Source organism: Odocoileus virginianus, chromosome 21 (assembly GCF_023699985.2).
Source record: "Odocoileus virginianus isolate 20LAN1187 ecotype Illinois chromosome 21, Ovbor_1.2, whole genome shotgun sequence".
Taxonomy (NCBI): Eukaryota; Metazoa; Chordata; class Mammalia; order Artiodactyla; family Cervidae; genus Odocoileus; species Odocoileus virginianus.
The window spans coordinates 660,258-675,458 of record NC_069694.1 but is presented as its reverse complement, the minus strand read 5'-3'; the positions used below and the strand labels follow the sequence as shown (position 1 = coordinate 675,458).

Below are 15,201 nucleotides of genomic sequence, written 5' to 3'. Positions count from 1 at the left end.
TGTACACCTAAGGCTCATTCATGTTGAGGTTTGACAGAAAACAACAAAACTCTGTAGAGCAATTATCCTTCAATTAAAAAATAAATAAGCTATTAAAAACAACCAAAAAAGATAAGCCACAGATTAGGAGTACTTAAATATTTTCAAGGCATATATGTGATAAAATTTATATTCAGGCTATATAAAAAAATTCCCCAAATTAAAAATAAGAAAACAATCAAATTTTAAAATGGCAACAGATCTGAACAGAGACTTCACCAAAGATGTACAGATGACAAAAAAGCACATAAAAAGACATTCAACATCATTAGTCATTACGGAAAAGAATATTATTAAAACCACAATGAGATACTGCAACACACCTATTAGAATAGTTGAAATTAAAAAGACTGACCACACCATGTGTTAGCAAGGAGGTGGAGGTGGAACTCTCACAGACGGTGGCGTGGAATGTAAAATGGTAAAAATTAGTTTGGCATAGTTTGGAAGTTTCTTGAAAAGATAAACATACACCTACCACATGATCCAGGTGTTTCATGCCTAAGTATTTACTTCCAAAAGAAAGTATATGTCCATACAAAGACACATACAAGAATGTTCACAGCATTCCGTGTATTTTAACAGCCAAAAATTGTAAACAACCAAAATATCCATTAACAGGTGAACAGATAAACAAATGATGGTGGAATTCTACAGCAGAATAGTTCTCAACAATAAAGTGGAAACCAACTACTGATAAATGTTGTAATATGGATGAACTCAATAATGAAAGAAGCCAGATTACACACAAAAAGGAACATGCTGTATGATTCCATTTAAACTCTGGAAAAATGTGAACTCATCTATAGTGGCAGGAAGCAGATCAGTGGTTGTCTCAGAGCAAAGCAGGCAAGAAGGATCACAATGAACCAGGACTCTTTCAGGAGTGATTCCCTGCTCACCATCCTGATTGACGTGATGCTTTCCTGTGCTCAGGTGCTCTGTCATCTCCAACTCTTTGCAGCCCTGTGGACTGTAGCCCACCAGCTTACTCTGCCCGTCATATTTCCCAGGCAAGAATACTGGAGTGGGTTGCCATTTCCTACTCCAGAAGCTTTCCTGGGTATGTACAAGTGAAAACTGCTCAGACTGTCCACTTTAAACATGTGTAGTTTATTTCAGTCATACTTCAATAAAGTATTTAAGTCTGCTAATCTAGTGATAATGTAGTGAGAGAAAGACTAAGAAAAGTTTTTTCCTTCTCAAAGGAAGGACTGTGTGGAGCGTTGAAATTCAGAAGGACCCCAGATCAACCAGTATTATTGGAAGTGCCTGTCTGCAAGCTGTAACTGGTGGTGGTGCTTCAGTCCCTAAGTCGCATCCGGCTTTTGTGACCCCGTGGACTGAAGCCCACCAGGCTCCTCTGTCCGTGGGATTCTCCAGGCAAGAACACTGGAGTGGACTGCCTTTTCCTTCTCCACTGTTCCTGGTACAACAACAAGGAATTTGCACAAGAAGGTAAATCAACTACTACCTCCCTAAGCACGCTGGTTATTTCAGCTCATTTTTATTTTTTATGGCCAAACTTTCTCAGTGAAAAAAGCAGTATATTGAAGAACATTCTACCACAACCTCCACATCTAATCACCAAGCTGTAACAAACAGTTCACAGAGTGGCATTATCTAGACCACAGTCACATTTATCAATCTCCCTAAACCTATATACCCATTTGTATAAAAATAACAGGGATTGCTCTGGATACCTCAAGTAACAGTCTGATGCTCTAAGGAGATATAAAGCTTGCAAAACAGCAGGTACCGATGATGCATCATACTGCATCATGTAGGAATTAATTTGAAAATACAGCAAAACATAAAGATAATATATTTTTATTTGCTCAGAATGCTTGTTTCTAAAGGTCACTGAAATTAAAAATGGTTTGCTTTCCAATGAAGTTGTTACCATCCAGAACTCCATTAAGTTTACAACAAATTAAGAATTTACAATAAATAGGGACCTGTATAGTCTCAGCAGATATTGGGGTAATAAGGTACACACTATACAGTGACACATATTTTTTATCAGAGCATAGTCTCCTGAATAGACACAGAAATGCAGAAGTAACAGTGTTGTTTTCACTTTTATCTATGTTCAAATATAATATTTTAGTTCCTAGAATTCAAAATTGTTCACTCAGATTTAGTTTTTTTTCCCTTCCAATTAAAGTCTGGAGAGCTTCTCTATAAAATTTTACACTTTATAACTTTTCCTTTGAAATATGAGAAAAGCATGGGATCTCCTGAGTTAAATGCAGCTTATACATCCTTTAAAAATCATTTTTAAAAAATATCACAAGTGAACCACCACATATATCCATAATAAACATCCTTGCTATTCACATAGTTCTTTAAGCAATAGTCAAGTATATTTGTGCTTGTATGTTTACATTACTTTAGAGTCTATTTTTAGCTTACCATAAAACTGTATCTATAAAGCCTTTTCAAATATTTAATAAATGAAGCAAAACAGTCATTATGAAAATATAAACCAGGTTTACAGCCTTTTCATCTTTCATGTTTTCATGCATTTCCTGTCAACCATAAAGTTTCCTTTTCTTTAGGGATGCTGTTAAGTTGTTGTCTTTGTAATCTCAACACTGCTGCTTTCTCAGCTGGCCATTCAGCTTCTGTGAACACATGGTATTCTCTCTGTGCATCAGTTGTACCAGTGGAATCTGATAATGTTGGTATTCATCATTTCCAGCTATTTCAACTGCAGGACCACCTTCAAACACAAAATGGAGGAAGGGCAGCAATCAGATTATACCAAAGATGTCAGTATATGCTGAATGAGATGCTTTGAAATCTCTGAAGAAGGGCCTGGAGAACTGACAAGAATAACACAAAAAAACACAGGCCTGCAAGGATCCACGGTTCAGACTCATTCAACATTTACCCCAGAACCTGCCACATACTCCTTCAGACATGCAGCCCCATCAAAAGGCAAGCCAGGCTACCGGTTTATTACTGGGCGCGTGGACGAGTCGTCAAGGCACTGGGATGCCCGAGCGACTGCAGAAGATGAAGGATACGGGGGTTTCAAAGGGATGGAGACAAGATAGGTCCGCGTCAAGAGAGGGGCTAAGAATAACCGACTTCAATCCTCGAGACACAATCACTAGAGGTGATGCTCAGCAATAGGGGAGGGCCATACACAATGCAGACGGTTATTTTTATGTCTTCACAGCGTTCTCTACTGTTTGAATATCATTTTTCTCATTAGACACTCAAAATTATTACTGTTATTTAGCCATTCCTTTGTAAATGCAAAGCATTTGGTCCTTAATTAGTTTGTCTCAAACTGATATTTTCATATAAGTGATATTTTGTCTCCTGAACTTAAAGAAATTTTCTACCATTTGTCCAGTTAAATAATCTTTTCTTCAGAATCATAACTATTTATAATCATTAAATCTCTTCAGAATTAGCTAATTTCACAGCCCCAAGATAAAAAAATTTTTTTATCATTAATGGGGACTAGAGCAAAACAAATTTAGCTGTAATTCCTTAAAATATAACTACTTGACAAATTATGTTCTATTAATGCAAATCAGTAATAAATGTAGTATCTAAAATGAGAGATGCAGAACATACCAACAAAGCATCTTCTGTGCTTGACATAAAATATCAGGAACAAAACCAACTTTAAATGTAAATGATTAGCTTTCCTTATATTGCTCCAGTAGAATCAATCAAAACTTAAACACTTTGAAGCACACAACAAAATTAAAACACATACCTTATTAGCGGCTTCCAAGGAATTTATTAGATTCTGCAGCTCTTCTTTACTCATTTCAACAGAATATGGCTTGACTTCACCATTTTCTTTTACATCTATATGAAGGCTTAAAAGTGGCATTTGTAATGAAGCAATCTTGTCACTAGAAAGTGCAAGCTGTTTAAAATGAGAAAAATAGTAATAAGTAGTTTTAAAAAGGAATATACTAAATATGCATCAGAACTTACAAACAACACATTAAAGAAAAAAAGAGTATTCTTGTTTGCTATGAAGTACAGGGAAATATGAAAGGAATAAAAGAAATTAAACTCATGCCAAACCAGCATATATCTGAACAGAAAAAGAAAGCAGAGTGAATGAAAGCGAGAACGTAGTTAAGGGAAAACTAGTTGGGATTCTGCAGTAGGAGCAGACAGCTAGAGCAGTGCTATGGCTCAGAGGTACCAAATGGGTCCAAGAAACAGAATTCTTAAAGAAGTGTAATGACACCAAGAGGACAAAAGTCCACGTACAAAGATAAAATGAAAAACATGTGCAGCTCAGAAATTAAGATGCCTAAATAACGAGCAGTTAACTTTCCATTAAACTACTGACAAATGTTATCAAGATAGCAATCAACCAGAGTCAGTCAACAAAAACAGGACACTTTTCCCTCCTACACTCGCTGTCTAAAATCAGTAGCTGAGAGGAAATGGAAGAACCAAACGTTTATGATACTAAAGCTTTTTGAAACAAGCATCGTAAGTTTCACTGGCAGATGGCAAAGAGAAACTCAATTTCCCTGGAATTTGGGCCAGGAACCCCGTAATAACTGAACTTTGGAGTGCAACCACTTGTAAAAACCGACGGGGGCGATGGTAAAGGACTCCTCCTCTGTGGTGCGTACGCTACAGGACCACACGAACCTTCACACATCTCCATTTTCTCTCCAAAATACAGGACTCACCATGTCTGAGATTTGAAAGTAGCACATTCGGGGTGCCCACCTCACTGTTAACTCTCTTCAGTATTTCCAATAAGTGGTTTCTGAGCCTATGCTTGAGCACCAGTAATGAGGAGGAGTGTGTTAAGCCAAAAAGAGGTTAGAATAATTTTCGGACTCTCATAGGGGTTAGATTATTACTTCTTAGGTTGAAATTAAACCTATTTCATTGCAAATCATATACTTTATCCTTGTCCTATCCCCCAAAGCCACAAAGCACATATCTATTCCTTCATCCACATGTCTTAAAACTTCAGTTAATTAAGTTCATTATAATTGTAACGTTATTATACATGGTTTAGATGTCTGCAGTGCAAGTTAACACAAAAGATGTAATTTTAATTATCTTTGATACATTTTTATGAAAATGTATCTCAAGAACACATTTTAGATATATAATATTACAAAAAAATAATGTATTGAAAAAGTGAAACAGAAAGTATTCTCCTCCTGAAAACACTCCTGTCTGACTCTTTGTGACCCCAGGGTCTGTAGCCCACCAGGCTCCTCTGTTCATGGGGTTCTCCAGCAAGAATACTAGAGTGGGTTGCCATTTTCCTTCTCCAGATTAAAAAATATAAATACTCGTAAATAAATATATTCTCACCTTTAACTGCCAATCAAAATCCTGTAGTTGTGCAGAGGACATATCAACTATTTCTTCCAACAGAATCTGCTTGATTTCATCTTTCCTACTTTTTAAGCATTTCATGATAGCTTCTTGATGAGATGAATTCAACTGATTCAACTGTTGAGCTATCTATGAAAATAAAAATAAACTGTTAGAAAATAAGTGAAAAGGCCTTTCTGTTTAAAATGTAAACAACAGTTACATTCTCCTTTCATATCACATTTAAAATGGTAGTAAATGGGCAAAAAAATACTTCTATGACTATAAAAAGAATAAGACAAGGATGCATAATCAATAAACAAGAAGTTTTAACATGGTTTTGCAAAACAGAAGGGAAAAGGGCTGATTGATGAACCAACATAGGAGTGAATACATTGGAAACCACTAAAGCTGATTTACCTATATTAACATATTAGACAAAACAGACTTTAAGGCAAGAAGACTTACAAGAAATAGAACAAGATAGTAAAGAGGTTGCTCAACAGAAATACACAACAATCATAAATTTGTGTGCACCTAATAACATGTCTTCAAAATATATAAAGCAGCAAAACTTGGCAGAAAAAGCAAAATGGGTAAATCAACTTTCATAGAGATGCTAACACACCTCTCAGTAACGGATGGAAAGAGAAAGCACTGTGGAGACACAGCACTGAAAATCTCTACTTAATCCACCTACACATAGAACACTGCACCCTACAACTGAAAGATACATATTACCTTCAGACGCACATGGACCATCACCCGAAAGTGAACCATATGCTGAGCCATGTCACAGATCACAACAGATTTCAAAGAGCCGGAATCATACTAATTATATTTTTGGTCATTGTGTGATTAAATCAGAACTGAACAAAGCTTTTCCAAATATGTGAAAATTAAGCAGCATGATAACACAGAACTGGGTGACAAAAAGTAAATCTTGCATAAACTCTCTCACAGAAAAAGGAAAAGAAAAGAAAACAACAAAAACAACAACTTCCTAATTCATTCCACAAGACGGGAATAAAACTTGATATTTTGACAAAAACATTATAGGCAAAAAATTATGGGCCAAGATTACTCAAACATAGATGAAAAAAATCCTAATGAAGTATTGGCAAATCAAAACAAATTTAAAAAGAAGAATACATCATGACCAAGTTGGATTTATTTTGGTAAGGTTAGTTTAACATTCAAAAATCAATGTAAGGCATCACATTAACAAAATAATGGTGACATTCAAAAATCAATGTAAGGCATCACATTAACAAAATAAAGATGAAGATATAAATTCAGGAAAGAAGAATTTTATAAAATTCAATACCTATTAATTCTCAGCAAATAAGAATCAGAGGAAGCTTCCTTAATCATTGATACCTATAAAATCATACAGCTAACATATTAAATTGTGAAATAATTAACACATACATTCTCCCTAAGATCAGACAAGGCACTGCTTTTTTACTTTCTTTTCTTTTCTAAAACTGTCCTGAAGACATTAGGCAGTGCAATAAGAGGGAAAAAAGAAATAAAAGGTATTAAAATTGAAAAAGAAAATGACTGCATACCAAAAAAATTCCCCCCCAAATTTATAAACCATTATATATAGTAGATATGGGCTTCCATGGTGGCTCCTATGATAAAGAATCTGCCTGAAATACAGGAGACTCAGGTTCGATCCCTGGGTCAGGAAGATCCTCTAGAGAAGGGAATGGTTACCCACTCCAGTATTTCTTGCCTAGAGAATTCCATGGACAGAAAAGCCTGGTGGGCTACAGTCCATGGTGTCGCAAAGAGTTGGACAAGACTGATCAACTTACACTTCTACACAGTAAATAAATTTAGAAAGATTGTTGGAAGTATACAAAAACCAACAGGTTTCCACATACCAGCAATATGCAATTGGAGAACAAAATTTAAGAACATCCGAAACATCAGTTACTTAGAAATAAATACAAAACATGTGTGAGACCTCTACACTGAAAACTACAATATATGAGAGAGAAACTGAAGCTAATCTAAATAAATGGAAGGTAATACCAAGTTCATATATCAGAAGGCTCAATACTGTTGTCCATTCTCTCCAAAATAGTCTACAGACTCAGTGCAACCCACACTATGGACTTAATGTCCCCTCAAAATTCATATTAAAACTCTGACCCTTAAGATGATACCAAGAAATGGGGCCTTTGACACAAAATCAGGCTTAGGTGAGGTGATGAAGGTAAGACCCTCATGATGGGATCAGTGCCCTTATAAGAAACATCAGAAAGTCTGCTCCCTCTCTCTCTGCACCTGCCCCCCTACCCCCACGGCCATCAGAGAACAAAGCGAGAAGGCAAAAGTCTTCGGCAAGGACAAAGCCCTCATCAGGGACCAGAATCAGCCAGTGCCTTAATTCTGTACTCCCTGAACTCTAGAACTGTGAGAAATTAATTCCTGTTATTTAAGGTACACATTTTAAAGTATTTTGTTGCGGCAGCCCAAGCTAATACTCTCCATCAAAATTCCAGCAAGTGTTTTGGTTAAAATTGACTGATTTTAAAACGTACCTGAAATTATGAAGGATATAGAAAAATCAAAGATATCTTGAAGAAATACAAGGTTGAAGGTCTTTTACTATCAGATATCAAAATTTAATGTAATGCAGCTCTAATTCTACTGTAAATTAAGCCACTGTGATATGGGTAAATACAGGCAAACAGACTAATGGCATAAAAAAGAGTCTAGATACAGGCCCAAACATGTATGGTCACCTGCATTTCCAAGAAAGGCTGCCCTGCAATTCTATGGGGTAAGGGTGGTCATTTCAACAAGTGAATGTCATATGAAAAAATCTCAACTTGATCCTTACTCCATATACAAATAGTAATTCAAATATATCACAGACATAAATAAAAGCTAAAACAATCAAACTGCTACAAAAAGTATATGAAAATGTTTTCATGATTTTGGCACAAACATTCCTACTGGCAAAACACAGTATTAACATCACTAACCATCAAAAGAAAATATTAACAAATTGGACTTGATTAAAATTCAGAACTTCTGTTCACCAAAAGACACTATTAAGAGACTAAAAAGACAAGAAACATAATAGAAGATATTTTAAAAATATATATCCAAGAACTCATATTCAGAATACCATCCAAATCAAAATGATAAATATATATAACTTCATTTTTCCCCAAATGGGCAACCTACACAGTTCAGTTCAGTCGCTCAGTAGTATCCGACTCTTTGTGATCCCATGAACCGCAGCACGCCAGGCCTCCCTGTCCATCACCAACTCCCAGAGTTCACCCAAACTCATGTCCATTAAGTCGGTGATGCTATCCAACCATCTCATCCTCTGTCATCCCCTTCTCCTCCTGCCCTCAATATTTCCCAGCATCAGGGTCTTTTCAGAATATCATCCAAATCAAAATGATAAATACATAGAACTTCATTTTTCCCCAAGTAGGCAACCTACACAACCATGCCCAAATTACTTTTGACAAAGGTACAAAAGCAGTTTAATGGAAAGATACCCCATGACCCTGCAGTTTTAAGATGTCTATTCTAGAAAAGCTGACCAATTTGTGTGTAACAAGACACATACAAAATGTTTGCAGCAACACTATTCATAATAATGAAAGAGGGAATGATCCAATTGTCATCAGCAGGGAGACAGAAAAATAAGTCTTACTAATGCCTATCATCAAACACTACAAGGAGATGAAACACATAAACCAGATCAATGCTTTTCAACATTGATAAATCTAAAACACAGTATTGCTGAAAAAATTATAAATGGATACATACATTACATTAACAAGTTACACATTTAAATAATTGTATATATTGCTCAAATAATTGTATATATTGCTTAAAGATGCAAACATTCATACATTAGAGAATACAAAACATGCATACAAATTCACTAGTGGTTTTTTTCTATTGGGAGGGTGATATTTACGTGCATCTGTAATTCTTTGTTTCTAAAACACACACACAAACCTGAAATACATAAAGTAAAACATTAACAATTGTTTAATTGTGGTAATGGGAATATAGGTATCAATTCAGTTCAGTTGCTCAGCCATGTCCGACTCTTTGCCACCCCATGAACGGCAGCGCGCCAGGCCTCCCTGTCTATCACCAACCCCCAGAGTTCACCCAAACCCAAGTCCATCAAGTCGGTGATGCCATCCAACCATCTCATCCTCTGTCATCCCCTTCTCCTCCTGCCCTCAATCTTTCCCAGCATCAGGGTCTTTTCAAATGAGTCAGCTCTTCTCATCAGGTGGCCAAAGTACTGGAGTTTCAGCTACACACCTTTTAATTTTCTTCCACATGATTTAAATGTTTCACAATTTAAAATAAGACAACCAATCAGAAACAAAAGTACAAAAACCCAAACTTCCACAGATTTTTCCACTTACTCACAATTACTAGGTTTTTATTGCTATCGCAAAGAGTCGGACGCGACTGAACTGAACTGATTTTATCCACTTGGGTCTCCCTGGTGGCTCAGATGGTAAAGAATCTGCCTGCAATCGGGGAGAGACCCTGGAGAAGGGAATGGCCACCTACTCCAGCACTCTTGCCTGGAGAATTCCACGGACAGAGAAGCCTGGCAAATTACAGTCCATGGCGTCACAAAGAGTCAGACAGGACTGAGTGACTAACACTTTCACTTTTCATTATACACTTACTGAGAATGTATTACATGGTACCCTAAACACCAAAATAATAAAAACAAATCTGAACATGAATTATCAAGGTATCGAAATCTGGAGCAAAGTTACCTCTTCATCAGATAAATTTTTACCAACTACAGCTTTGAAAAAGGTGGTAATGTCTTCGAGAACATGCATCCATTCTGTTGAATCCCAAACACTGTGATAATCCTGGTAGAGAGGATAAGTCCGGCCACAAATGCCATCAATTATTTTGTGAAGAAGCTAGAGAGAGAAAAAAAAGAGAGAGTAATAAATGCAATTATAAGTAAAATTATAAAACAGATTTATCTTTTCTGTAGCAAATAAATGTTACTGGCAGAAGTTCATGCTATCTGCAGAAGCTGCTGAGGCTGAAAAGCAACTAACTTTAACATTATTTTATTAACTAAAAGTTAGAACTACACACACACACACATTCTATAATTTTGTCCACCTTCAGAAACTAAAATAATTTTACAGATATGCTGTTGTTTCTCCAATGTTCCTAAAAGGAAGATGGTGAGTGCAGCAGTTTCTCCTTGGGATTCTTTAGACTTCATATTTACACCAATAACCAAAAAACAAGGTCTGAGTCTTAGACCAAAGTCTTTCAGCTGTAGATCTACAAACCCCTTCTCTCTGTTTTCCATGGCATCCACACTTACTTCTTTTGGTCCACTCCAAAAAACCCCTCATTGACTTACTTTCTCTTTTTTACATTTCTTTCTCTCTACCCTACCTTAATGCCAGCAATGGAAATCCTAACACATATATAACTGAACATGTGACTAAGTCTATGACTTTTGTAACAAAACTGGTAGTTTTGCCAAGTTAAAAGATTCTTTGCTGGTTTCCTCATGTGTAAAAAGAGGATTTCATCTATGCCCATAATGTTGTTTTAAGGACTGAAGAAGGCTACATGCAAATCACTTGGCACACTCCTGACATTAGACATTGCTTCCCATTGTTACCCTTCTTATTACTAGTTCTAAGTATCATCATCACTCTTACTACTGGTACTATGTTCCACGCCTCTAACATATATAACTGAGTGCCTACTGTATCAGCACTCCTCTAGGCAAGTGATCAATACAGTTTTCTTTCTAAAGAGATATTTGTGTGCTGTAAGAAGAGTCCAATCCAAACAACTTGGAAATGGACTTGAACAGCAAGGAGGCTTCCAACTCTTTTCTCCTGGATCATGTTCCAGTGCATTTTAAGCAAAAACTCCTCTGTAACACCATACATATTGGAACAGAGATGAATAATTGGCGACCCTAATTCCAAATGATGGCTAATGCACTATGTGAGCAGAACTTTTATTTACCATAAATTAACCAACAACATTTTCAATTTGTAATCATTCAAAATTCTCTACCTACACTTCACCTTATCCCAAACTGTCCCCAATGCGAAAGTAAAACCCAGAACTCAAATTGAAAACTAAGAGCACTATGTTTTTGGAATATAGTCTTTTAAAATTAATTCATGAATGTGTAATGAGCACTTCATTCCAGTTATTAAACAGGTTAATGTAAATACAAAGCAAAAATAACTATAACAGCTAGCATTTATAGAGCCCTAATTACATACCGAAAACTGTGCTGATCTTCACTACAACCCTGTGAAGTAAGTCTTGCTATTATCCCCATTTTACAAATGAGGAAACTGAGGCTAAATAAGATAAGGTCCTATCATATCAGAGCCTCAGGCCATCAGAGAAAACTAATACAATCAGTAAGTATATACAATTCAGGAGGACAGGAGTTATAACTAAAGTTTACAGAGGGTACAAAGGAGCACAGAAGGGAAAAGTATGTCTTAAAAGAAGGAATAGTTGGCCAAACAGGAGCAGGGTATTTCTAGTCCCAACAGTGGCGCACTGACAGGATGAAAGTGTGAAAGCACAGGCGCGATCTGGGAGACGGCAGCAGACAAACATACAAAGGCGGGCAGCTGGCAGAGACCGAACCACAGAGGGCCTTGCACACAGCGCAGAAGAGCCCAGGCCGCGATCTGTGTTCAACAGGTAAGCGACCTAGTCACGTGTCTGCACTATGGTTCCATAAATCTGCCAGCAGGCCAGGGGATGTAAGGAAGGAAAGAGGCCAGAGGGTGAGTCCAAGGACCCCTCACTTCCATCTACTTACCAGCAAGAGACTAAAAGGGAGACGGTAAATTGTCAGGGACGCTCAAGCTGGAGACGGCAGAGAGGTAAAGGCGGTCTGGAAAGGACGATGCTCAGAACCGCAGGTTGCACGACAGGGAGTGGTGGCATCACAAACCAAATCTGAGGCTACAGCCACAGAAGGAGGAAGTCAGGGAGAAGGAAAAGGAGCTAAGCCAAGCATACACTGCATTTCGGGTACCTGTGGGTGTGTCTAAGCAGAAGCCTGACACTCAGAAGAGATTTTGAGATCCAGAGATTCAGGAGTCATCCACATACCTGGCAGAGCTTACAGGCCTATCTAAGTAGCATGCAGGTAGGATGAAGACAGGAGCAGAAAGCTAATACAAGACTCAGAGTCAACAGATCTGAGCATCTGTTTCCACTTTGCCACTTACTAGTCTGACAACTTTGGGTACGTGACCCAAACCCTCTACAGACATTTCAGTTTTCTCATTTTAAAGTCAAAGAAAAGATCTTTTTTTTTCTTTTATCCTAGCAAGGTAAGTAAGTTTATTACTATCTCCTTCACACTATTCCCATTATAAATGGAACAACGAAAAAAGAAAGGCAGAGATTTGGGGCTTATAAAAGCTGCCTACCACATTGCCCTCTATCACATTAGCGGGCTAAGCCCTCGTCTCCAACCTTCATCCACTGTAAATGAAACAGATTTGGGATTTATTCAGAATTACATATCATAGAAACTAAAAGCCAGCCCACCAGAGCCTGGGATCCAGACCTTGGTCGAGATGATAAAGCTGAATTTAGTAAACATTAATCGATTCCTTCCTTTAGTAAACACTGCTTAAGAACCCACCTGGGGCCAGACACAATTCTCAAGAACTGGGTATATAAGCAAAGTATCTACCGTGAAGGAGTTCCAAAAGAGAGAGACTAGTGGCAAGAGGACCAATTAGGAAGTTGTGTTCAAGAAAGACTTGACTGGGCTGGAACTGCTGGGGAACAGAAAAAGATGGGAGTAAGCACAGTAACATATTAATTATAACACAAAGTCAGTTCTCTGAAGTCAGAGGACAAAGGACCATAGCTCCTGGAGCTCCGGCTGAAACTCTATTTTGCATAGGTTGCCTTTTTTTAATAGGGCTGGCAAATTTCTTTCGAGTCTCATACTTGGGGCGCCAAGGGTTTTTTAACTTCAAAGTTCAGGGAGAAAAAACACTTCTCAGTTAGATTTCCCTCTTACAGTAACCACTGGGTGTTCTTCCTTTCACAGTTCACAGACAAAATTTCGTTTTATGTATTTACTGTCTCCACATTTCTCTCACCCTTCAAACTAAAAATGTGCTGCTGTCAAAAACAATTATAAACTGCCAGCACCTTTGGTATTAAGGCTAAACCCAGGAGTACAGTACACAGAAGCTCCTGACGGCTTCTCACTTGTTCAGCCACAGTCTCCCTGCTCTACTTCTCACTCTGAACTCTGGCCTCTAAACTACAGCAGGTCCTAAGGCTCCCCGGGGCTGCCGTTCTTCCAGTCTTCATAAGAGCTGTCCCTTGGCCTGAAACGCGCTCTCCCCCCAGCCCATCTGGTTCCTACTCATCCTTCAGGAACTCAACCTAGAAACCTAGGCAGATGCTCTGGAAAACGTTTCCTTGCCTCTTCTAACCAGAGTTGCTACCCCTCCTACAAACCGATCACTGGATAACTCATTCATCCAGTTATCCATTTATTCAGCTTGGTTTCCTCATTAGCTGGCAAGGTCCACCAGGGTATGGGCTGTCTCATTCACCATTTCACCTTATCCCATAGGGCATTAAGCACATAGTTCAGTGACGAGTTGGCTGAACAAGTGAAAAAGGCTGCTTTTTTCAAGATTCTCATAAACTAGGTTCCTTCTTAAGACTAGAGGGGCCAACGTATGTCACGTCTCGCAGTAAGGTCCACCGTGGACCACCCTACCTGCAAGCCTCCCAGTTTTGGGTGACACATCATTTTTTCCTGCCGCCCACAAAGAATTACGGTCTGCCTCTCTAGGTCACCAAGGTATTCCCATCACCTAGCACCACTGTTCCTTGTGCACAGGGAATGTTGTGGCGGTTTTGTTGCTGAAACAGTGAATGAACCAATGAAACATGTACAAGAGGTTGTAAACCAACCCCTCCAGCTTTCAAGCTGGCGACTGCGCACTCGCCAGTCCAGGGTCACTTGGTCCCGGCCGCTCCCGGGAACGGATAGGTGGTCCCCGCTAGGGTGCGGGCGCGGCCGGGCGGACGTCTGCACGCAAAACCCCTGGAGGGGCCACTGGAAGCCGGAGCACGGCGGAGACGCCCCAAGCCTCGGACTCTCCACTCTCCACAGAACACGGCGTGGGGCGAGGGAGCACCCAAAAGCACACCCGGTCCTCTTCCCCTCCCCGGGCCGCCGGCGCGAGGCTCCCAAAGGCAGCGGGATGAGGCCGACCCCTCACGCCAGGCCTTCTAGGAGCCTGGCCCGCGCAGCCGGCCCCTGCGCCCTCCTCACCTGCAAGCCCCGCTCTGCGGGAAGCTTCTGCAGCCGCCACAAGGGCGTCCCCTCTTCCGGCTCCATCCCTGCGGGAAGCTAGGGGCTGGGTCACATGACCGGTCCCGGCGCCGTCAGGGCTTCGGCTCGTCCACGTGACCAGCGGGCCGCGTGGGCGGGGCGGGCTCGGGGACGCCGAGCCCTTGTGCGCATGCGCAGAGATGGAGGCTTCGCTTTCTCCGTAATTAAGGAAAAGCTTTTCCGCCTGTTGGCAACTTCGGTTAAACACCCTTCTGGTATTACTATGAAGGTGCGTTCGCAAATCTCTCAGAGCAATTTGGCAACTTTATTCAAAGTTGTATTAAACTTTCTCTGCACACTTAGAACGCAAAATAAGGGTAACTACATTTGGAGGGCGCGGGGGCCGCTGTCCTGGAGGTTTGGAGTAAGTTTTAAGCCTCCTGATTTGGAAGGCAAATTGATTTGGAAAGTAT

At 39.3% G+C, this 15,201-nt stretch overlaps 1 protein-coding gene across 1 annotated transcript; it reads right to left on the bottom strand.

Moving 5' to 3' along the window:
• Nucleotides 1-1,530: 1,530 nt before the first annotated feature.
• COMMD8 (COMM domain containing 8) lies at nucleotides 1,531-14,857 on the bottom strand. Its single transcript, XM_020890257.2, has 5 exons — nucleotides 14,729-14,857; nucleotides 10,164-10,319; nucleotides 5,368-5,520; nucleotides 3,779-3,934; nucleotides 1,531-2,764 (listed from the first exon to the last, which is right to left on the bottom strand). The coding sequence occupies exons 1-5, from the start codon at nucleotides 14,792-14,794 to the stop codon at nucleotides 2,744-2,746; spliced, it is 552 nt and encodes a 183-aa protein (XP_020745916.2). The 5' UTR covers nucleotides 14,795-14,857; the 3' UTR covers nucleotides 1,531-2,743.
• Between the last annotated feature and the right edge of the window lie 344 nt (nucleotides 14,858-15,201).

Coding starts and splice junctions, on each gene's coding strand:
- COMMD8 (XM_020890257.2), bottom strand. CDS start 14,794: ATGGAGCCGGAAGAGGGGACGCCCTTGTGGCGGCTGCAGAAGCTTCCC. Junction 5,521..10,163: donor AAAATTTATCTGATGAAGAG/GTAACTTTGCTC, acceptor TTATTTTCATAG/ATAGCTCAACAGTTGAATCA. Junction 2,765..3,778: donor CCTTGGAAGCCGCTAATAAG/GTATGTGTTTTA, acceptor TTGTGTTTGAAG/GTGGTCCTGCAGTTGAAATA.